Below are 24,887 nucleotides of genomic sequence, written 5' to 3' on the forward strand. Positions count from 1 at the left end.
ATTTATAATAATATGCATATTGTAAGTGAAAAAAGGGCCATAATTCTTACAAAATTCTTGAAACAGATGTCTGCTCTTGTTAATAAATTGGGGTCATGTTGGTAAAGAAGTATGCAAAATATGAAAGCAATATGTGAAGGGACAATGAAATATTTGAGGTGGTACGCAAACTTTTACATTTGCACACTTACGCTAACGGGAATGGAAATGCCGACGCCGGGGTGAGTAGGAAAGGTCCAATATATATATTTTATATATAATAGTCGAGCTAAAATTAGTGAAAATCTCTGACTCGACCCCATCCCAACCCCCATTGGCCACTATCTCCTCCTACACTATTAGCATCTCAATATTTTGGTTAAGAGATTTTCTTCATCAGGGCTCAACATTAACAGTTGTCCTATTGCCCCTGACAAGTAAAAGTTGGGTCCGGGCAAGTTATTTTATAATCTAGTTGTCCGCCCAGGCAAGTGCAAAAAAGAACAAAGAGCATTAAATTTAGACTTTAATTAGACTTAAATTGCTGTAATCATTTTGTTAAAATTTTGTGCATAAATAAAAAAGGTTTTGTGGTGTATCATTTTGATCTTTATTAAAAAATATGAGGTTAACAGTTAAAAGTGATATTTCATTTTTGGGAAAGTTGCTTTACGTTCAGGGCAAGTAGATTTTCTAAGTACTTGCCCGGCAGGGCAAGTTGGTTTTGAGGTTAATGTTGAGCCCTGTTCATAACCAGATCAATGGCCATTTTAGCAAAAAATATTGTTGTTAAATTGTGAGAAGCGTAAATACAAAAATTATTGTTGAAATAGGGTTCAATGTTAAAGAACATATTAAGCCTTACTTGCACATCTTCATATTTGTTTATCATAATTGTTTAACATTTGTACAGCTTTAAGACAAATTATATTATATGGGTATACATGTACATGTACGTAAAGCATAATTCTATGTGTTTGTATTGTTTTCTACTTTAAGTATTTGAAATCTTGACTACACTATCCATAATCTCATATGCAATCAGATATAATCAATGCTTCTCCACCCCACAAAAAGATGCTAAAGGCCCTTAGTATAATGTGGTCAGAAACAGCATTAGAGCAAATACATGTTTTTACTATAAACATTAAACTCAACAAGACTACTGCCAAGCAATAATTGTCCCCTACTGGCCCCAGCATTGTCAGAATTTTTCCACCATTGTCAGATTTTTTATATATTTGTTGCCATAGCAACCAGAATTTTTGACGTAGGAAGAAAATGAAATGACATGCATAATTTCCATATTGCCATTTATCAATGTTTCAATTTTCATGAAAAAATATGAAGAACTTTTGAAGCTATCGCAGGATCCACCATTTTCAGCAATATTTCTAATTTCAGCAATATTTCTAGTGTATTTGTTGCAATAGCAACCAGAATTCTTCACGTACATGTTGGAACAAAATGAAATGACGTGCATAATCTCCATATTGCATTTGTCCATGTTAAAAGTTTCATGAAACAAGAGATGTGTTTGTCAGAAACACAATGCCCCCTAATGCGTCGCTTTCAAGCCATAAATTTGACATTTGACCTTGAAGGATGACCTTGACCTTTCACCACTCAAAACATGTAGCTCCATGAGATACAAATGCATGCCAAATATCAACTTGCTATCTTCAATATAAAAAAAATAAGGACCAAACTTTAACGAAGGTTAAAGTTTTAGGTAAGAAAAATACAATGATATTTGACCTTTGACCCTAAAGGATGACCTTGACTTTTGACCACTTGAAATGTGCAGCTCTGTGAGATACACATGCATGCCAAATATGAGTTGCTATCTTCCTGACTGACTGACTGACTGACTGACTGACTGACTGACTGACTGACTGACTGACTGACTGACTGACTGACTGACTGACTGACAAGACAGACAGACAGACAGACAGACAGACAGACAGACAGACAGACAGACAGACAGACAGACAGACAGACAGACAGACAGACAGACAGACAGACAGACAGACAGACAGACAGACAGACAGACAGACAGACAGACAGACAGACAGACAGACAGACAGACAGACAGACAGACAGACAGACAGACAGACAGACAGACAGACAGACAGACAGACAGACAGACAGACAGACAGACAGACAGACAGACAGACAGGACAGACAGACAGACAGACAGACAGACAGACAGACAGACAGACAGACAGACAGACAGACAGACAGACAGACAGACAGGACAGACAGACAGACAGACAGACAGACAGACAGACAGACAGACAGACAGACAGACAGACAGACAGACAGACAGACAGACAGACAGACAGACAGACAGACAGACAGACAGACAGACAGACAGACAGACAGACAGACAGACAGACAGACAGACAGACAGACAGACAGACAGACAGACAGACAGACAGACAGACAGACAGACAGACAGACAGACAGACAGACAGACAGACAGACAGACAGACAGACAGACAGACAGACAGACAGACAGACAGACAGACAGACAGACAGACAGACAGACAGAAAGACAGACAGACAGACAGACAGACAGACAGACAGACAGACAGACAGACAGACAGACAGACAGACAGACAGACAGACAGACAGACAGGACAGACAGACAGACAGACAGACAGACAGACAGACAGGACAGACAGACAGACAGACAGACAGACAGACAGACAGACAGACAGACAGGACAGACAGACAGACAGACAGACAGACAGACAGACAGACAGACAGACAGACAGACAGACAGACAGACAGACAGACAGACAGACAGACAGACAGACAGACAGACAGACAGACAGACAGACAGAGACAGACAGACAGACAGACAAGACAAGTGTGACAGACTGATGGACTCACAGACTCACGGACACACAGAGGGCACACCATAATTAAGTCCCCTCCGATGTTAAACACCAAACATTAAACCCCAGACCTTGTGGTTTCAGAGAATACAATTTTTAATGTTATTTACTACATCAGTCTAAATAAATCATTTGACCCATAGGCTTGGTAAGTTTTGACCACAGACTCGTGATTTGAGCAAACTTTGAAGAGGACTACCATACTTTGTTACACACAAAATATAAGTTTAAGAGAAGATTTTTTAAGGTTTATTTAGTTAACAATAAAGGTGTTTCTACATCTGATCACTTGGGGTGGAAAGTTTTGACCCCATCAACATGATTTGAAACAAACTGAGCAGAGAACCACTTAAAGTATTACATGCAAAATAACTAACAATCTAGGACCCTGTGGTTTCTGAGACGATTTGGTCAACATGTATATACTGACTGACAGATCAACAGACCAGAACAACCTCACAATAGGCTCACAACTCTTGTATACCTGACTAAAAAAAGTACATGATATTGGCTTACATGTTTCAGATATCTACTTTTTACAAAGTATTAATAACGTCCAGAAGAATCATTACACCATTTAATATACATAGGTTCAGTTGTTCATGAAATTGTGTGCAAACATGAACAATTTCATATAATATTGTCTTACTTATTGTTAACCAAACTGCAAAAACTCAATGAAATTTAATCAAAGCGGATTTTTTTTTTGATCTGTGTGCATGTCCCTTTATGATATATTTTAACTGTTTGATAATAGGTTAACTTGTCAACCCTTTAAAAAGGTTTCAACTGTTTTGTAAATTCTGATCATTATTTTCTGAGGTCCAACCCAGAAACTAGTTACAACAAACAGACAAAAGGATGGGCAGACGAGCATGGAGTATGACAGATATAATAAGCAGAGAATCTTGATTTACACACAAGTTAACTCAATTCCATTGAAACTGGAAATCAAACTTTATATTGATTATCAATAAAGTGATACATTAAGCTCCCACCCGGTTGGAAAACATAAAATATATACATTGATAAAAAGGTTTATTGTTTAATATAAGATGTAGCCTGAAAGCCAAGTTGCGGACAGGTCATTAAGTAAATGTATGTAAGTTTGTTCTATCTGCAAAAATGTTATAAATCAAAGTCGATATTAGTTGACTGATTTTGTTCATTTATAGTTAAGGATAACATTAGAATGGGACAATGATTTAAGTTTTCTGAATTAAGTTATTGAAGATTTGATTTACATCTGTATAGTTATTATTTAATTGAATTTAAAAATGGCATTATATAATAAACATCTTTTTCAAACAGTAAGTAAATAAAAAGCTGACCAACAAATTACACGCATGTAATGATTAGGACATAAAAATAAAGCAACTGCTAACAATAATCTCAATGACTAACTATGGACGATAGTAATTTCATCATACAATACCATTATTTAAAATACTGATTAACAACATCTAAATTAAATCAGGTACCTGTGATTAAGCTCAACAGATCTGGAGCAGCACAACTCACTATGGCTATTACACAATGCTGTTAATTTTTCATTTTTGTGTGAATGTCTTGAAATTGCCGATGTCGCCATTTTCATAATTCCCTTTCAACAAACAAGATTTTACAATCTTAAATCAATTGTAATATTTATTTACAAGCATGTGTACAATGAATATCACAGAAAACACACAAACAATGTTATTAAAAACAGGCAAGTAATACGAAATTTCAAACTGAACAGCAACCAAGTTAACCGTCAAATGGCGCTTGTATGATAGGAGTAAACAGTGTCACTATGTACACTGTCACCTGACTATTGGGTTATGAGTGTATTGATTATTTTAAACTGCACAAAACAACGCTTTGTAGATAAACACTTTAAACCAGATTATTTAACACACCACACTTTAAATTGATCTAATAAATAACATGTTATGAACATGTAATTATAATTATAATAAAGTAGGTTCTTACATAAACCATTTTTATTATAATACATCAGATCCTTTTTCTCAAACATCAGGGCCGTCGTCAAACTTTTGAAAGTGGTCAGGCTCTAAGTGTCTAAGGCCTGCGAGCGCCGAAGTTACTAGGGGAGGGGGGGGGGTGCATGACCCCCCAGCCCCCCCCCCCTGCCCCTGGAAACATTTTTGAACCAAAAAAGCTGAATTGTGACATCTGGGAGGTTTCTAGGATAAAGTGCACAATATTACTAAGTTACACGGCGACGCACCAGGCTCAATATTATTTGCAAATGCGATAAACTAAACTGTGTTATTAACAACTGCAGTTAAACATTTTAAATTTGTATTAATGCTATTGTTAAAGATGATCTTTGTTTTATTATGTGCGTTTTGCTATGTTGCTACTGAATTTAGCCATAACTAGCTGTTAATATCTTTGTGGATCTATAGTACTTCTTAAAGGGGCCTTTTCACAGATTTTGGCATTTTTTAACTTATTCATTAAATGCTTTATATTGATAAGTGTAAACATTGGATCATAAAAGCTCCAGTAAAAAATCAAGAATAAAATTAAAAAAAGGAAAAGAACATTGCCCGGAGCAGGTTTCGAACCAGTGACCCCTGGAGTCCTGCCATAGTCCTGAAGTAAAAACGCTTTAGCCTACTGAGCTATTCCGCCGAGTACACATACTTGACGTATTTTATACCTTATATAAGCAATCTTCGTAGTTTCACAAAATTTAACGACAAAAACAGAACTCTCCAAATTATTCAATCGTTTCGCGTTGCAACGCTTTATAATTTTTAGGTTTTAAAATCGTCAAAAGATGCATATAATGGCTATATTAGACCATGGTAAATGTTTAGTATTACTGTTTCCTCACAAATATCATAACTAAAACGAAAATATGCGAATCTGAAACAACTTTTTTCAATTTTGTCAATTTACCAAAGCGTGAAAAGATCCCTTTAAGTCGAATGCTATTTTGTCTCTGATTCCAATGAAGCCATAGCTTGTGAATTGATATTATTATGTGACAGAGTATTCCATTTTATAATCAGTTATTCCGGTAGTATATGCAAATATGAAGTCTACAGTACATATCAAACTTAAAATTGTATAAATTACTTTTTAATAAGCTAATTGCTGAAATGTAAACCTTGAATCATGTTTGACCATGTTTAACCATGGTTGATTGTAGGGCTGCAACAATACGCCAAAAACCGTATTGCAATATATTGTCAGTTCAAAAACCCGTATTGCAATATATTGCGATATATTGCTAACTTGTGCCAGAATTATAAATCACCAGCTTATCACCAAAACCAACTTAATTTAAAGAACATAACCTTTCTATTGTATGTTTAAAGCATGTTTATTGCTCAGTTAACAGTTAAACTATGTAACAAACTATGTAACATAACACAATTGTTCAAAAAACTCATTTAACTTTACTTCATGTTTTTCTTAAGAAATATTAGCGTGTCCACTTTGTCCGAGTCCATGCTTGCACGCTGGGCACTTAAAATGTCCCCTGCAGTGCTGAAAACACGCTCAGAGGGGACACTCGTAGCTGGGACACACAAATACTTTCGTGCAAGCATAGCCAACAGTGGCAAACTACCCTCATGTTCTCTCCACCAAATGAGTGGGTCAAGTTCTAAACCCAATAAATCACACTTCAAATACTGAAACATCTCCTCTGTAGCTCGCTGAAGTCCTGAAGGAACTGCATTGGTAGGCTTTGAAGGTTGAACAGCCATGACATCACTCAGGAAGGATGCTAAGCCACCTGCTCTACTCGAAATCTGCTTTCCCTCACTAGGGTCAGCTAGAACTGCAAACCAATGGAAATAATATTGTGTTATAAAAAATATAATAATGGCTATAACTTATAATATTAAAGTTTTACATCATGTGTGTGTTCTGTATCATACTATTTTCATGATAATGGTGATATTAAATTATTAACACATAGTCACACATAACATTTACTAAAAAATTGAAATGATTTCAATTATTAATTTTCTGTGTGACTATATGTTGATATTTTAAATGTATTCTCTATTATTGGGATTAGCCTGTGTAGAACAAGTATTCTGACCAATACTAAGTAACTAGTACCTAACTACTAGCTAGTAGCTATACGATTTATCAATAAGTTTCACTGATTTTAAATAAATTACAAATACTTTATATTTTATTTAAAAAAGTATTATTAATTAATATCTAAAAACAATAAAGTGAGTGTTACTGTGTTAGTGCAACAATGTCAGTCACACTACTCACAAAAAAGTGACATTACTGATTACTGAATACATGTAACTGTTAAATGCTTTCTCAATTTTAATACCAGTGACTTTCTGTTGTGATGAGTCCGGGCTAGGGTCATCCACTACGCTAGGTACTAGACTTGCAGCACTAGAAATGACCCTGTTGCTTACAAGGAGACCATGAGCGTCTGACAAGTATGATGTTTTGCATCTAGGATCAAGCAAAGCAACCTCCTCTAGAAACATCTTCACACTGGCGCTGGAATATCTGAATAAGAAATAACACATTCCTAAATCCTAATAAGTAATAAGACATTTAAATCTGAAAACATGGGATCCGAGATAGTGATAGAATGGTTGTATAAACTTGTCTGGATTGTTTTGGTGACTTTCTCATTTATTCAATCATTCATATTTTGCTATAGTATAAAAGCCTATGCTAACTGTTCGGGATGGTGTAGTGGATGTGGTGTCCGCCAAGTAATTGGGAGTTCGTGGGTTTGATCCCTACTCGGGTAGCGTTTTCAACGTTTCATTATCTCCTCCATGGACAACACATACTTTTATTCCCAGGAAAAGGACTCGATAGTGTAGATAAAAGCCAAAGGCTTTCAATGCAAAAGAGCTTAAATAAATGGGTTAAAACAAACTGTTGGGGTTTCTTATGAATATTGGAAATCAAAAGCACCAAAAAGTTAAGCTACAATGCTACCTTGGCTTCAGGTCATCAGCAATTGTCTGCTTCAGCTGTCTTATTGCTGGCGTGTCTGTGTCATTGAAAGTCAGGGCTTGTTCTAACAGCTTCTTTTGAAGAGGCAAAATCAGGGACGCAGTTGGACACGATTCTTTGCAGAGACCTGTAGACACTGTTCTGAGGGGGATGAGAACAGACATTACATTTTCAGCGAGGGTCACATCTGCATCAGTTAAAGTTGTAACATCCTTTTCCTTTGAACGAATTTCTTTGCTCATGAGAGCAGCATACACTGCTGGTTGCAACTCCAGGAAACGCTCTAACATATCAACGGCAGAGTTCCATCGTGTACTGACATCTTGGATTAATTTTACTGATCGCACCCCAACTACCTTTGAACGCTCTTTCAGTGCAGCGGCTGCAGTTGTGCTACGATGAAAAAAAGACACAATTCTTCTTATTTGGCCTAGCAGTCGTGACACACTGTTAATTTTCAATCCCTTTTGAGCAGCTAAATTCAGAGTGTGTGCGTAACAGCCCAAGTGATGCTGAAAGCCAACAAGTTTTGCAGCCACCGACATATTAGCAGCATTATCAGTCACCAAAGCGGAACACTCTGGCAAACCCCACTCATTGATAGCATCTTTCAAAACATTGGCAATGTTTTCTCCTGTATGGCTTAGAGGAAGTTCCCGTGTTTGGAGAGCATAATTATGAATTTGCCAGTCAGCTGAAATGTGTGTTGATGTAATGGTTACATACGATTCAGTAGCTCGACTGGTCCAACCATCGGTGGTTAAGGCCACCGATGAGGCTTTGGACAACTGCAATTTTACATCTGCTTTAACTTGATCATACATATCTGGGATTGCCGTTTCACTAAAATAAGTACGAGATGGCATGGTGTACCTGGGATCTAAGGTCTGAACAAGTGCACGAAATCCTTTATTTGACACAACACTAAACGGACGAAGGTCTTTGACAATGAACATTGCAATTTTGTCAGAAATGTCTTTTGATCTTTCAGATGAAGGTCGATATTGGTCAAGTTTGTGGCACACTTCAACAAGTGTTGGCTGTCCTAACATGCGTCGTGGTGCTTCGTCCGATTGTTTACCTTTTCCATCAGATTTAAGGAAAATTCGGTGGTGTCGCTCTAAGTGAGAAAACAAATTTGATGTTCCCCCACTATATTTTACACCATCCTTACACCTGTTGCAATATCCGATTCCTTCTTCGATTTCGTTCGTTCCCCTCTTCCTTTTCAAACGAAAATACGGCCAAACAACACTTTTTCCCTTCGAATTCACAGTCAATAAACTCAAACTCCGCGTCCGTATCGTCTGCCATTTTGAGAACCATTATAAAAGCCGACAAGAAGAATAATAACCCGAAAGAGACTTTGGGCTAGATTGCACTTAATTTTTGTTGATAATAACATCAATTTACATTTGTTTTGTGTAATGAATTGTTTTGTTTGTTTTGTTTTTTCGTATTTTCACAGCTTCATCTGAAATTTTACAATATGACATGCGGAAGCATATCGTGCGGACTCCCATCACGGACTCTAGACAAGACAATAAACGCTCCGTGCTCCCATGTAACGAAGCTAATCCGTTCAATAGACTTTTTTAATTGCTACTTTTACGTAACATATTTTACTTACCACCGATTTGTTTTGTTTACCGTGTTATCATTATTTTAGATGTTTTTTCCGGACGAAATGAGGATTCTTTTTTTTAGAATTTTCGTACCGGTATGATGAAAATCGTATCGCGATACAATATGCGGTTTGCGTATTGCGATATATACCGATATACCGGTATATTGTTGCAGCCCTAGTTGATTGTGCCATTGGCTTTGGTTGATCAGACTACATGTATGATCAACAATCATTGGACATTGGTCTGACTGACTGTTAAAAAGAACATGTTTTCAGAACCATGAAATATTGTTAGTTTAAAAAATTGTCAAATTCAAGTATTTAAACATTGATATTAATTGTATAACTAGTGTCTGGTTCTAACTTTGTAAGCAATAATGTAATATTTTAATCATGGTTTATAGTCTTTGTTTGACCATGACTGGAGGTCAACAGCAATTTCTATCTAATAAATCACTGTCCGTTTGATAAACATTCCACATTTTGATGAAAAAACAAGATGCTAGCTTTTATTATTTAACATGTAGTAAAATAAAAGCTTCTCAGCAGGTTCATGTTGTTGTTAATCATGATACAGATGTATTGTCCCTTGCTGACAATGATTCATGGTCAAAAGGCATCTTGTCTCTGTCTTACCATGATTCATAGTCAACAACAAACTAAAAAATGTTTAGATGATACTTTATATTAAAGTCAGACAATGAATCATGGACACAATTTAGTTTTCTGACCATGATTAACAAATAATCAAACACATATACATTGAATAATACACAAACTTATGTCAGAAGCTGACATTACTAAAACACATTGTGCTAATGTTCCTTATTTATTCTGTTTTGTATTATCTACATGTATGTACAGGCTACATAATTGTGCAAAGGGCAGGCAAGTGCTTCTACCTACGAAGTTTCAAAGTTGTAGTCATTAGTACGATATTGCAATATGCAGCTGAATGCTGTACCTTTTATAGCAACTAAAATGCTGCTATAATTGGACCAAACTGAATGTGTAAGCCAGTTCAATAAGAAAAAGAGGCATTAACTTCTTATATCGTGATATTACATATATTGACATATGATGCTAACAAAATAGTATGCAGGGATATGCGAGTACTTCTTGGCATGAAGGTGGGGGGGGGAAACACAGCACAACCATGAAGCATGTGGCTTGAATATACATTTCAGTCAACTAAAATTACTTTGCTTAGCATCTTGTGGGTATCGTTTTGGGAATGGGGCCGGGTCCCTTTGAATTGGGAAAATTTGTGGCGTTTAGACTAAAATTGGGAAAATAGTGTTGATGTTGTTTTGCTAAAAAATGCTTCAAAATTGAAGATACAAGTGTGTCCAGTATTATATTTACCTGCATGTTGGTTTAATTGAAATATAAAATATAAATATTTTTTTTTGGAAACCTTCGATTATACTTTTTTCCATGTTGAATGAGTCAGATTACAGGACTCGATTTTGAATGAAAAAAAAACACTGACACATTGAATCTTTCCAAAACAACCACAGTTGTTGATTTGATAAACTTTGTTCATGGGTCTGTGAAAATCCTTGATATACAGTATAATAAATAAGTGTAGGGTAATAATTAAAAGGTAGTTATAAGTGTAGGGTAATTGTGTTAATGAATTGCAATTCTCCTCATTGATATCTACACACCCATAACGTTTCATATTCAAATCTTATAGCCTATATGAGATATAGCCTTAACAAGAGCTGTGTTTGTGGAACACAATGCCCCCTACTGCGCCGCTTTGAAGCCATATATTTGACATTTGGCCTTAAAGATGACCTTGACCTTTCACCACACAAAATGTGCAGCTCTATGAGATACACATGCATGCCAAATATCAAGTTGCTATCATCAATATTGCAAAAGTTATGACCAAGGTTGAAGTTTTGGCACAGACACACACATACAATGACAGACATACACATACAATGAAAGACAGACACATACAATGACAGACATTCACATACAATGACAGACAAACACATACAATGACAGACATACACATACAATGACAGACAGACAGAAACAATATAACCCTGATCATTCGATCCGGGGCATAAACAGTTTCTTTGATTGGCATTTTTGTTTGCAGATCACTACATTTTAGGGGATTATTTCTATATAATTCTTTCAGTTAAAGATCCATGTTACAATAGCCCATGTCAGGATGGAGAAGAGTGTACTGGTTCCACGGCAAGATCTGTATTTGTATGGATGGGTGGCTGGGACTATTCTGTGAGACAGGTATGCATTTGCAGAAACAAGTATTGCTTTTAATTGAATTAACCGATTAATATATTTAACTCAAGATTGTTGTCAATTAATTTAAATGAGCCGTGCTCTGGGAAAAGCGGGTTTAATGTAGTCAACACGGGCTAATCAGGGATGACTCTTTCCGCCTAAACTAGATTCTTGCTAAGAAGAGACTCTCTGTAAACGACACATACCATACAATGAAACGTTTCATCTCTGATTAGCCTGTGCAGACTGCACAGGCTTATCAGGGTTACACTTTACGCACACGAATTAAAACACCTTTCAGGGACAACTCTTTCCGCCTAAACTAGATTTTTGCAAAGAAGATACTCTCTGTAAACGAAACATACCATAACATGACAAGTTTCATCTTTGATTAGCCTGTGCAGACTGCACAGGCTTATCTGTATTACACTTTACGCACACGCATTAAAACCTTTTTCACAGAGCATGGCTCATTTAAGTAAATAGGAATAGTTTATTCTGAGTAACATTAAAAGTGAATTATTAAATAAAACTATCGCAGTTTAATTTGAAAATATTTTTAACAAGCAATGTGTTTGTGAAACACCATATCCCCATAAATGTTACCTTTGACCTTGAAGGATGACATTGACCTTGACCTTTCACCACTAAAAATGTGTAGCTCCATGAGATGCACATGCATGCTAAATATCAAGTTGCTATCTTCAATATTGCAAAAGTATTTATAAAATAAGCGATTTGGGCCACATATATTTGACCTCTGACCTTGTAGGTTGACCTTGACCTTGACCTTTCACCACTCAAAATGTGCAGCTCCATGAGATACACATGCATGCCAAATATCAAGTTGCTATCTTCAATATTGCAAAAGTATTCATAAAATGAGCGATTTTGGCCACATATATTTGACCTCTGACCTTGAAGGATGACCTTGACCTTAACCTTTCACCACTCAAAATGTGCAGCTTCATGAGATACACATGCATGCCAAATATGAAGTTGCTATCTTCAATATAGCAAAAGTTATTGCAAAATGTTAAAGTTGGCGCAAACAGACCAAGAGACAGACCAACAGACCAACAGACCAACACACCAACAGACCAACAGACAGGGCAAAAACAATATATCCCCCACTACTATAGTGGGGGACATAAAAAGGTTGCAGACGACAATTAAATTGTAATGGAATATTAAGGAAATAATCAGGTAGGGTAGAAATAATTGTGATAAAAGGAGAAATTGCTCATCTTGAGCAATTTCTCATTTTATCATAATTTTTTATAAAGTCGTCAGCTATAAACCCGTAAAATCCTGTTGGTGTTTGGCAAAGGGTTAATAATCTCTGGTTCCTTCTTAGAGCCTTTCACACATTTATAACAAATACAATAGTAGCATCTTTCTTTGTATAGAATCATCTCAAACAAGGGCTGTTTGTAAAACATGCATGCCCCCCCATATGGGCTGTCAGTTGTACTGGCAGCCATTGAGTGAATACATATTTTGGCACTGTGACCTTGACCTTTGACCTAGTGACATGAAAATCAATAGGGGTCCATCTGTGAGTCATGATTAATGTACCTATGAAGTTTCATGATCCTAGGCGTAAGCTTTCTTTAGTTATCATCCGGAAACCATTTTTGTGTGTGAAGTCACCGTGACCTTGACCTTTGACCTAGTGACCTGAAAGTCAATAGGGGTCATCTGCAAGTCATGATAAATGTACCTATGAAGTTTCATGATCTTAGGCGTAAGTGTTCTTGATTTATAATAAGGAAACCATTTTCTAAGTTGAGTCACCGTGACCTTTGACCTAGTGACCTGAAAATCAATAGGGGTAATCTGCGAGTCATGATCCATGTACCTATGAAGTTTCATGATCCTAGGAATAAGCGTTCTTGAGTTATCATCCAGAAAACATTTTACTATTTCGGGTCACAGTGACCTTGACCTTTCACCTGAGAATCAATAGGGGTCATCTGTGAATCATGATCAATGCAACTATGAAGTTTCATGATCCTAGGCATAAAACGTTCTTGAGTTATCATCCGGAAACCATTTTACTATTTCCGGTCACCGTGACCTTGACCTTTGACCTAGTGACCTGAAAATCAATAGGGTTCATCTGCGAGTCATGATCAATGTACCTTTGAAGTGTCATAATTCTAGGCCTAAGCGTTCTTGAGTTATCATCCAGAAACCATCTGGTGGACGGACATACGGATGACGGACGGACCGACATATGTGCAAAACAATAAACACCCTCTTCTTCGAAGAGGGGCATACATATAATTAACAACCCACACATCCCTTAGACCAACAGGCCTGAGAATATTATGAAAATCTAAAGATTATTTCTTATATTTATAAATGTATTTAATTAAGTAATACATATGACTTCTAAGATCAATTCATAACTTATATTAAGAAAATTATAAAATGATCAGAAATTTATATAGATCGTTGAGCAATTGACAATCATATCTCCACAATTCATGAGTCACAATTCACAAATGGAACAATGAATCATTCGTTATTAAAAAGCAGCATATAGACAGTTAAGAACATTGCACTTCATTAATTCCAACACCTTCTCTTGGATACAAAGTTTGAGTTTACAATGCAGAATCATATATTGACTTTTATGGAAATAATTATGTTCATGGAAGTTGTGTTTTAAAATCAATAAGATATTATTAGACTGGTTTAAACACAACAAAAAAGACATTAAATAAACATGTCATCCGAATTTTTTTTATCCGGATATATGGTCACTTTCGACATATTTAAATAAATCCCGACTTTTTTCAGTTTATAAGAAAAACATTCAGAACACATGTTTTTACTTCAATTCCTTTGTAAGCAGTCACCATCTGATCTAAAATGGCACTAAATGACAGGGTTTTATCTCATGTTTACAAGATGTTGTTGTTGTTGTTGGTCACAGCCACACGGCCGCAGTAATCTCCCCTGGTAAACGTCATATGTTCAGTTTTGTGACCTCCCGGGACAGGGTCAAATTTGAGCCCTGGGGAAAAATTTGAACAAATTTGGTAGAGAACTATTAGATATCACAACATACCAAATTTAGTAGCCCTAAGCTCTATAATTAAGAACAAGAAGATGTTTGAAGTTTGCACAAAATAGGCCTTATTTAAGCCTTCATGTATGTTCATTTTTGTGACCCCTGGGGCAAGGTCAAATTTGTTCCCAGGGGCATAATTTGAAAAAACTAAGTAGAGAACTATTAGATGTCACTACCTACCAAATTTGATAGAAATAGGCCCAATGGTTATGGACAAAAAGATTTTTATAGCTTGCACAAAATGAGCCCAATATAAGCATATGTTCAATTTTGTGACCCCTGGGGAACGGTCAAATTTGATCCCAGGGGCTTAATTTGAACAAACTTGGTGAGGACTATAAGATGTCATTACATACCAAATTTGGTAGCCCTATGCCATACGGTTATGGACAAGAAGATTTTTAAAGTTTGCACAAAATAGGACTTATATAAGCAAATTTTCAATTTTTTGACCCCCCAGGGCGGGGTTAAATTTGACCCCAGGGGCATAATTTGAACAAACTTGGTAGAGGACTATTAGATGTCACTACATACAAAATTTGGTAGCCCTAGGCCCAATGGTTATGGACAAGAAGATTTTTTAAAGTTTTCACAAAATAGGCCTTATATAAGCAAATTTTCAATTTTTTTACCCCCCCCAGGGTAGGGTCAAATTTGATGCCAGGGGCTTAATTTGAACAAACTTGGTAGAGGACAATAAGATGTCACTACATACCAAATTTGGTAGCCCTTGGCCCAATGGTTATGGACAAGAAGATTTTCAAAGTTTTCACAAAATAGGTCTTATATAAGCAAATGTTCAATTTTTTGACCCCCGGGTCAGGGTCAAATGTGACCCCAGGGGCATAGTTTGAACAAACTTGGTAGAAGACTATAAGATGTCACTACATAGCAAATTTGGTAGCCCTAGGCCCAATGGTTATGGTTAAAAAGATTTTTAAAGTTTGCACAAAGTAGGCCCTATATAAGCAAATTTTCTATTTTTTAACCCCCCCGGGGCAGGGTCAAATTTGACCCCAGAGGCATAATTTGAAAAAACTTGGTAGAGGACTATAAGATGTCACTACATAGAAAATTTGGTAGCCCTAGGCCCAATGGTTATTGACAAGACGATTTTTAAAGTTTGCACAAAATAGGCCTTATAAAAGCAAATTTTCAATTTTTTAACCCCCTGGGGCAGGTTCAAATTTGACCCCAGGGGCATAGTTTGAACAAACTTGGTAGAAAACTATAAGATGTCACTACATAGCAAATTTGATAGCCCTAGGCCAAATGGTTATGGACAAGAAGATTTTTAAAGTTTGCACAAAATAGGCCTTATATAGCAAATTTTCAATTTTTTAACCCCCCGGGGCAGGGTCATATTTGACCCCAGGGGCATAATTTGAACAAACTTGGTAGAGGACTATTAGATGTCACTACATACAAAATTTAGTAGCCCTAGGCCCAATGGTTATGGACAAGAAGATTTTTAAAGTTTTCACAAAATAGGCCTTATATAAGCAAATTTTCAATTTTTTGACCCCCCCGGGGCAGGGTCAAATTTGACCCCAGGGGCATAATTTGAACAAACTTGGTAGAGGACTATAAAATGTCACTACATACCAAGTTTGGTAGCCCTAGGCCCAATGGTTCTTGACAAGAAGATTTATAAAGTTTGCACAAAATATGCCTTATATAAGCAAATTTTCAATTTTTTGACCACCAGGGGCAAAGTCAAATTTGACCCCAGGGGCATCATTTGAACAAATTTGAAAGAGGTTCACCACAGGAACATTCCTGAGAAATTTCATCAAAATTGGACCAGTAGTTTAGGAGAAGAAGATGTTTTAAGAAAAAGTTAACGCACGCACGCACACACGCACACACGACGGACACAGGACCATGACATAAGCCCTGCTGGCCTTTGGCCAGTGGAGCTAAAAATGAACAAAACAAAGTACAAAAAAACATATTTAAACTAATAAACGCAAATATGGATTGCAATAAATCATAGACAGATATATTTCCAACACCAATATATTTCCTTAGTATCGCGGGCTACCGCCCCCAAACCTCCGCTTTGTCAATAGTGGTAAACAACTGCGTACCGGTAAAGTGCAATCTAGCCTGTTTTTGTAGTGTTTAGTGTGGCTGCTACGCCATATAAACAATAGATTCGTTTAATTGTACAGACATGTGATTAATGCTATACTGCTTCGTAAACTAATGAGAAACGTTTCGATGTAATGTTAAGAGGATGTATTGTATCATGACAGTTATTAATTTATTGTAATTAACATGTAATTTACAATATATTCATATTTCAGTTCAAATGATACTGTATGCATCCAATCTTTTAGTCTGGGAGCCAGACTACCAATGTTTACGGTGATTTTTGTATTGTAGCCAAAGTACAATTCGGTTTATTAATTTCGGACCTATCATGAATGAAGGTCATCTAAGGTCAAAAGTGACGTTAAACAGCTACGCCAAAAAACAAGAATATAAGTAAAACTTATCAATGCTCCCCAATAATGCGCTTAGTTAATATATGAGTTAATTTTAAGAATGAGTTCCAGAAAAAGGCAATATATGTGTAAATCAACAAGCAAGAACAATTATTTATATCTCCCTTGAGATAAATTGTAAAGGAAAAACCTTCACTTTATAGGGATCATGATCGAGTTTCGTAGATATTTGTTTAGAGTATAACTTCTATTTAAAAAAAAATATGCACAAATTATAGATATCAGACTTAAGGGACACGCACAGAAATCATGTTTACAAAACTATTTATTGCTTTAAAATGTATTCCAATTCTAATTCAGTTTTCTATTACTGTTATAATATATTAAATCATATTAATAATATTTAAATCAGATTAATTGAGTGTCTGTATTATTGGCAGATGTTTTAAGCTATTATATTTGTTTATATTATTTACTATAAATATATATGTATATTCAACATGTACAATTTAAGACACTTGCACTTTCGGACAAGCATAACTTTTCGTTTGGGAAGCAGTTCTGAGTAGCAAGCATAAAAGAGCCGGGAATCAGTAGTGAGTTGTAAGCTGGGAAACAGTAATGAGTAGTAAGCATGAAAAAGACACATTGGAAAACCATGAGAATATTGGGAATCAGTACTGAATAGTAAGCATCAAAGAACCACAATGAAAAACCATGAGAATATCAGGAATCAGTACTGAGAACATGTAGTAAGCATTCAAGAACCACACTGAAAAACCATGAGAATATCAGGAATCAGTACTGAGTAGTAAGCATTAAAGAACCGAGAATCAGTACTGAGTACTAAGCATGAAAGAGCCGGGAATCAGTATTGAGTAGAAAGCTTGAAAGAGCCGGGAATCAGTACTGAGTAGTAAGCTTGAAAAAGCCTGGAATCAGTACTGAGTAGTAAGCTTGAAAAAGCCGGGAATCAGTACTGCGTTCTAAGCTTGAAAGAGCCGGGAATCAGTACTGTCAGTGCTAAGCATGAAAGAGCCGGGAATTAGTACTGAGTAGTAAGCTTGAAAGAGCCGGGAATCAGTACTGAGTAGTCAACATGAAAGAGCCAGGAAATAGTTCTGAGTAGTAAGCAGGAAAGGGCCGGGAATCAGTACTGAGTAGTAAGCTTGAAAGAGTCAGGAATCAGTACTGAGTAGTAAGTAGGGAATCAGTACTGAGTACTTAGCTTGAAACAGCCGGGAATCAGTACTGAGTGCTAAGCATGAAAGAGCCGGGAATCAGTACTCAGTACTAAGCTTGAAAGAGCCGGGAATCAGTACTGAGTTAAGAGCTAGGAAATAGTACTAAGTAGTTAGCAGGAAAGGGCCGGGACTTCAATCAGTACTGAGTAGTAAGCAGGGAATCAGTACTGAGTAGTAAGTAGTGAATCAGTACTGAGTACTAAGCTTGAAACAGCCGGGAATCAGTACTGAGTAATAAGCAGGAAAGAGCCGGGAATCAGTACTGAGTGGTAAGCAGGGAATCAGTACTGAGTAGTAAGCAGGGAATCAGTACTGAGTAGTGAGCATGAAATAACCACAATGGAAAGCCATGAACATATCAGGAAGCAGTACTGAGTAGTAAGCATGAAAGAGCCGGGAATCAGTACTGAGTAGTAAGCAGGAAAGAGCCACAATGGAAAACCATGAGAATATTGGTATGACATGGTTGAAGACAAGATCATCAAGGGGTAAATTGGGTAAACATGTTACTTCTAGAATGCTCTTTTTTTTCATTTGACGTAGCCATCTAGTTTTTGGACCTAGTTTTGTAATAGACATATTTTTTATTTAGGCAATGTTCTGACAAAGTTTCGTGAATATTTGAAATAAATATAATCTCTAGTGTGTTAACAATGTAATTTTTGATAACGGGCAATGTGTGCTTAACAATGGAAATAAATGTCATCACAAAATCACTACGTAAGCACATTGTGCTTATGTTAGCTAAGAAGAAAACAAGCTAGGTACATCTGTATTAGAATTGACAGAGCACTGTGAACAGGGTTTTTATTCAACAAGTTTGTAAATAGGCTGGGGTCCTTGGCGTTGCAAGGCATTTGACTGAAACTGGTTAATCAAATTTATTTATTTTTTGCTTACATTAACTATAAACTTGACTATAAAAGTGTTTTACCATAATAATACAATCATGTGCTCATTGAATCTTCTGAAAAAAAAGTTGTTGACCGGACTGGGGTTTTCATTCCATAAAAGCAAAATACTTTTGCTAGTGCTTACTCACAATGGGGGTATTGTTCTATTCTGTGTATGCTTCCGACATCACTTAGTTTTGATTGAACACTTCTCACTATCAACAGACCAGCTGTCACTAATCTTCCTTGTTAAAAGAAGAACACTCATGGTTTTCGAGCAGCGGTTAAAGTGTGCTGACATGACTAAGTATTAAAATCTTCCTTTCGCAGTATGTAGATGGTGTGTATGTAGAGAGTGAATATTAAATTCTTACAATGATAATGTTATCATAGCAAATCCAACTAAAAGCTTCTATATTTTTGACAAGTTCAGTGTTTTAAACTTCATATTGGCATTGATATTGAAGTCAATGTTAACTTCATAATGTAGTATCCCTGTTTTAAGCTAAGTTCCTATTGATGAATATATTAAAATATTTTTATACTAAATGTATTTTCCATGTCAGTCAGCAATTTAGAATTTAATCAAATAATATATTACGTTGAAAGTACTACATGTTGTGTATAGATGATTGCTTCCGAATGTAGTAACCCTTTACCACTTTGATGCACATTTTGACTCATTTGATGTCCCTTAGAAAGTTTAATTTAATACAATACCTTTCTTACTAGTTAAGTTTAAAGGCTTCATTTCCAACCATGAGCCACTGATGAGCAGCAAACAGCATAAAACCTGAAGAGCATGCGAGTTACTCGCAGGATGTTCTGGTTTTATGATGGTTGCAAAAGCCATTTCCACTTTTATTTCAAGTGGCATGATATTAAGACACTTTATTTAGGTTCAAACAAGATATGTGTTTGTCAGAAACACAATGTCCCCATTTGCACCGCTTTGAATCTATATATTTGACCTTTGATCTTGAAGGATGACCTTGACCTTTCACCGATCACAATGTGCAGCTCCATGAGATCAGGGTTTTTTTTGGCCCGATTTTATAGCCGAAATTCGGCTATGTTCCCAATCCCAAAAGGTATACTTTTTTCCCAAAATGTGGCAAAAAATTCCCAATTTAAAAAAAAAAAAAAAAAAAAAAAAAAAAAAAATTTTTTTTTTTTTTTTTTTTTTTTAGAAAGAAGTCTTATGCGTATTTTATCTCAATTTCAATTCAATTTCATCTAACAAAGTATTATAAGATTTTGTTCTTTTAATTTGAATGATTATAAAGAGTTATATCAAATTTAGTATTTCCCTAATCAGTGGACTTTTCGTGTGGAAAAAAAGGCTTATGAATTTATTTTCCCAATTTCACGAAAATACCGATAAAATTCCCAATTCCAAAGCCATGGGCTATCTTCCCAAAAAGTGGAAAAAAAACCTGGAGATACACATGCATACCAAATATCAACTTGCTATTTTTAATATATTGCAAAAGAATTCATAAAATGAGCGATTTTGGCCCATATATTTGACCTCTGACCTTGAAGGATGACCTTGACCTTTCACCACTCAAAATGTGCCGCTCCATGAGATACACATGCATGCCAAATATCAAGTTGCTATCTTGAATATTGAAAAAGTTATTGCAAATGTTAAAGTTGGAGCAAACAAACAAACACTGTCAAAAACAAACCAACAGCCAGGGCAAAAACAATATGTCCCCCATGATAGTGGTGGGGGACATAAAAATATATTATCCAGATCTCTGATGTACGTTTCCATAGATGTGACATTTACTCCTCTTTTGTTTTAAATGCAATCCTCTTTTTCTATCTCGTTCCCACAACATAATAACTCGATGGAACGAGTTAGCTATGTCGTGGAAATGACTAAGTCAAGAGAACACGAGAAAAAAGAGGGATGCAAAACTAAATACATGAGTGATGCAATGAAAAAAGACCAGTGCATTAAATAAAGGAGGATTGCATTAAACAATATACTGCACTCCTCTTTTATTTACTTTTGCACTCCTCTGTTTTCTATCTCGATTTTTTCCCTGTACTAAGAAAGCCGTTTCCACGACATAGCTAACTCGTAACATTCCCACGAAAAATAAGTCGATCCCTTCAGTCGGTTAGCTGACAGGCAAATAACCGCATTTGCTAAAACTATTTTTAGAGGACCAAAATACAAGATGAAATGAATATATTAAAGCAAAGAATATTTAACAGTCATTTTGTTATACAAATTGTGTGAACCTCTTATTGTGACCAGCTTATACAACTGCATTCAAATTTAAACCACTGTTGTAGAGATCGAATCACTATGCATTTACAACATTATAAATAAATTTGCGAAACCTAAGTGACAAGCCTGTTCAGAGTATAACAAGTTATAAGTAGTTTTGGTCTAAGTGTTTAAAAGGATGTCAGAGCTCCAGATAAGGTTTTGTGAAATTCTTAAATTACTACCAGATTTTCAAAAAGAATTCTTAACTCTTGAAATTTTATTCTCAACGTTACTACTAAGTTTTGGAAAATAATTCTTATTTTTTCTATATGACCTAAAAATAAATAATAATGGTTATTTTCATGCAAAAAAATCAAAATAAACATACTAGCAACTTTATTTATGGGAGTTCAACAGTGTCTATTCAGTATTATACAATGTTATTTTTCAAATACCTTCATATGCCCAAACTGTGCTTAGATTGTATGCCTTAGATGCATTTTTACATATTTCACAATTAAAACGGGTCTCCCCTTCAATCTTTTCAACGATTAGCCACGGGACTTGTCCCTTCCACTCGTTCAAGGATTTTTTGTGTTTAAGTTTGGACCCGTTGTGTCGCGTTTTTGTTTAGCTTTTCCGACTGTGTCGGCAACTGAACATACAACATCGTATAAGATCTTTTCTATAATGTCTTTCTAAACATTTAACTTCGGCTCACTTTGCGTACAATATGTTAAAAGCGTGTTTTTGGACGCTTTGCAGTTTTTTAGGACGTTCTCTGGGCGCCGACATTGTTTTTTTGACAGATAGACTGTATACGCCGCTTTTATTGGAAAAAATGCGCTTTGTTATACAAACCCGATAACCATTCTATATAAGCACCGCAAAGATCTTTAATACGCGAAAAGAACTGAATAAAAATCGATACGAACCGATGTAAAAATAATATTGGTAACTTGGTTTTGAAATTCTTAATGGTACAACAAGATTTTAAAATAAATACGTAACGGACTTGAAAATAATTCGTAATTACGAAAATACGACCCTTATCTGGAGCTCTGGGATGTACGTGGTTCATGGAGTGCAAAATGTAATCTAGACTAAAGGATCATAACTAACATTAAGGATGTTAGTCAACATAAAAAATAATAAAACTATTGGCTTTGCATGTTGGGGGCACTGATGGTGCATAGTATGTTAATATTTATAAAATCTACATAAACCATGTGACCCTTAACCATTCAGACCAAGTTTCATTTGACTAAAACAAAATATAGCATTTACAGTGTCTATAAGTTTTTCTAAGCATTTAAATGGTAACCTAAGTTTTTAATACACTTAACTTAAAATTGACAGTTTTTGTGATATTTCGATGATACAAATTCGGACCAATGAATCATAAGGGTAGCTTCTACAGTTTCAACAATTTTTGCGTAACCTTTAACCTGTTGACCAGTTTTTTTTATATCCATTGACCCAAATTTTACCGAGACCTAAATATTTTTCAGATAAACAGTTTTATTTCTATAGTGAAATTATGTGCATGAATTTGCTTGGAATATGTTTTAATTTGCCATATCTTAATGTCGGAGTTTTCTTTACTAGGTCTGTACTGTAACTGTGATCTAATTTAAGTGATTTTTTTCACCCAATTGGGAACAGGTCCGGTACACATGCCATTGGGAAATTTTCGCGTCATGAAATCATCAGATTGGGAAAAAATGAGTCACAAAATCTTACAATTGGGAAAATCAAGTTGTGAATTGTACCAATTGAAGAATGGTATTTTAATGAATTTGCCTACACCATCTTCAATTTCTCCCACTGTTTCCAGTGTTTCATGAGTACCATTGCTCAGTGCATAGACTTTGTCATCAACAGTCTCAAGTATTATAGGACTTGTACAAATAGCTTCGTCATGTTCGTCGTCAATCTGCATTTGGCTACTGTCAGCCTTGACATTTTTTGTTGCAGTTTGGGTGTGGAGTTGTCATGAAAACACGTTTATTTATGCAAAATCAAAATACTTGTAGAAATTGTAAAATTATGTTTCTATGCATAGATATAGTACACTATTATCATATTTTCTTAGGCTGGGCACATTGCGTTCAAAAAATAAAATCATTGGCGTCGCTCTGGAGAGCGGCGACTAGTATGTAATCAGTGTTTTTTTATGGCAATTTCGGGGCCGATATTCGGCCCCATTTCCCTCAAAAAAGAGTATATATTTTTCCCCCATTTTGTAGAAAAAATCCCCTCCAAAAGTAAAAAAAAAAATTATTTTTTTTTTAAATAACTGTCTTATGATAAATATACAGGGCTCAACATTTATGGTTGTCCTATTGCCCCTGGCAAGTAAAAGTTGGGTCTGGGCAAGTTACTTTATAATCTAGTTGTCCGCCCGGAAAAGTGCAAAAAAGAACAAAGAGCATTTAATTGAGACTTTAATTGCTGTAATCATTTTGTTAAATGTTCAAAAATAAACAAGATGTGTTTGAGAAACACAATGTCCCCCTATATGATGTTTGACCTTGTAGGATGATCTTGACCTTGACCCTTCACCACTCAAAATGTGCAGCTCCTTGAGATACACACGCATTTCAAATATAAAATTGCTAGCTTCAATATTGCAGAAGTGACATTACATGCGCAATTTTGACCCATATACTTGACCTTGAAGGATGACCTTGACCTTGACCTTTCACCACTCAAAATGTGCAGCTCCATGAGATACACATGCATGCCAAATATCAAGTTGCTATCTTCAATATTGCAAAAGTATTCATAAAATAAGCGATTTGGGCCACATATATTTGACATCTGATCTTGAAGGATGACCTTGACCTTTCACCACTCAAAATGTGCAGCTCCATGAGATACACATGCATGCCAAATATCAAGTTGTTATCTTCAATATTACAAAAGTATTCATAAAATAAGCGATTTGGGCCACATATATTTGACCTCTGACCTTGAAGGATGACCTTGACCTTGACCTTTCACCACTCAAAATGTGCAGCTCCATGAGATACACATGCATACCAAATATGAAGTTGCTATCTTCAATATCACAAAAGTTATTGCAAAATGTTAAAGTTGGCGCAAACAGACAGACAGACCAACCAACCAACAGACAGGGCAAAAACAATATGTCCCCCACTACTATAGTGGGGGACATAAAAAGGTTTTGTGGTGTATCATTTTGGTTTATCAAACAATATGAGGTTTACAGTTGATGTGATATTT

The 24,887-nt window shown here is 35.8% G+C and overlaps 3 protein-coding genes across 16 annotated transcripts in view; 1 reads left to right on the top strand and 2 right to left on the bottom strand.

The window, feature by feature from the left end:
* LOC127864178 (uncharacterized) overlaps positions 1–24,887 on the bottom strand; it is a 677,094-nt gene that overhangs the window by 471,545 nt on the left and 180,662 nt on the right. Inside the window, exon 1 of one of the 13 annotated variants that reach the window (XM_052403857.1) lies at positions 4,364–4,778. The exons of the other annotated variants lie outside the window; for them this stretch is intronic. The gene's annotated coding sequence lies outside the window, so the exon portion shown is untranslated. Of the gene's footprint in view, positions 1–4,363; positions 4,779–24,887 lie in introns of those variants that run through there. 13 annotated transcript variants of the gene reach the window in all.
* Positions 1–24,887, top strand: part of LOC127864190 (uncharacterized) — a 174,082-nt gene that overhangs the window by 68,835 nt on the left and 80,360 nt on the right. The gene's annotated exons all lie outside the window — the stretch shown is intronic.
* LOC127864183 (E3 SUMO-protein ligase ZBED1-like) lies at positions 6,048–8,737 on the bottom strand. The gene is made up of 3 exons (XM_052403881.1): positions 7,833–8,737; positions 7,201–7,388; positions 6,048–6,684 (listed from the first exon to the last, which is right to left on the bottom strand). Exons 1-3 carry the CDS (start codon positions 8,714–8,716, stop codon positions 6,299–6,301), a joined length of 1,458 nt encoding a protein of 485 aa, XP_052259841.1. The 5' UTR covers positions 8,717–8,737; the 3' UTR covers positions 6,048–6,298.

Source organism: Dreissena polymorpha, chromosome 1 (assembly GCF_020536995.1).
Source record: "Dreissena polymorpha isolate Duluth1 chromosome 1, UMN_Dpol_1.0, whole genome shotgun sequence".
NCBI lineage: Eukaryota > Metazoa > Mollusca > Bivalvia > Myida > Dreissenidae > Dreissena > Dreissena polymorpha.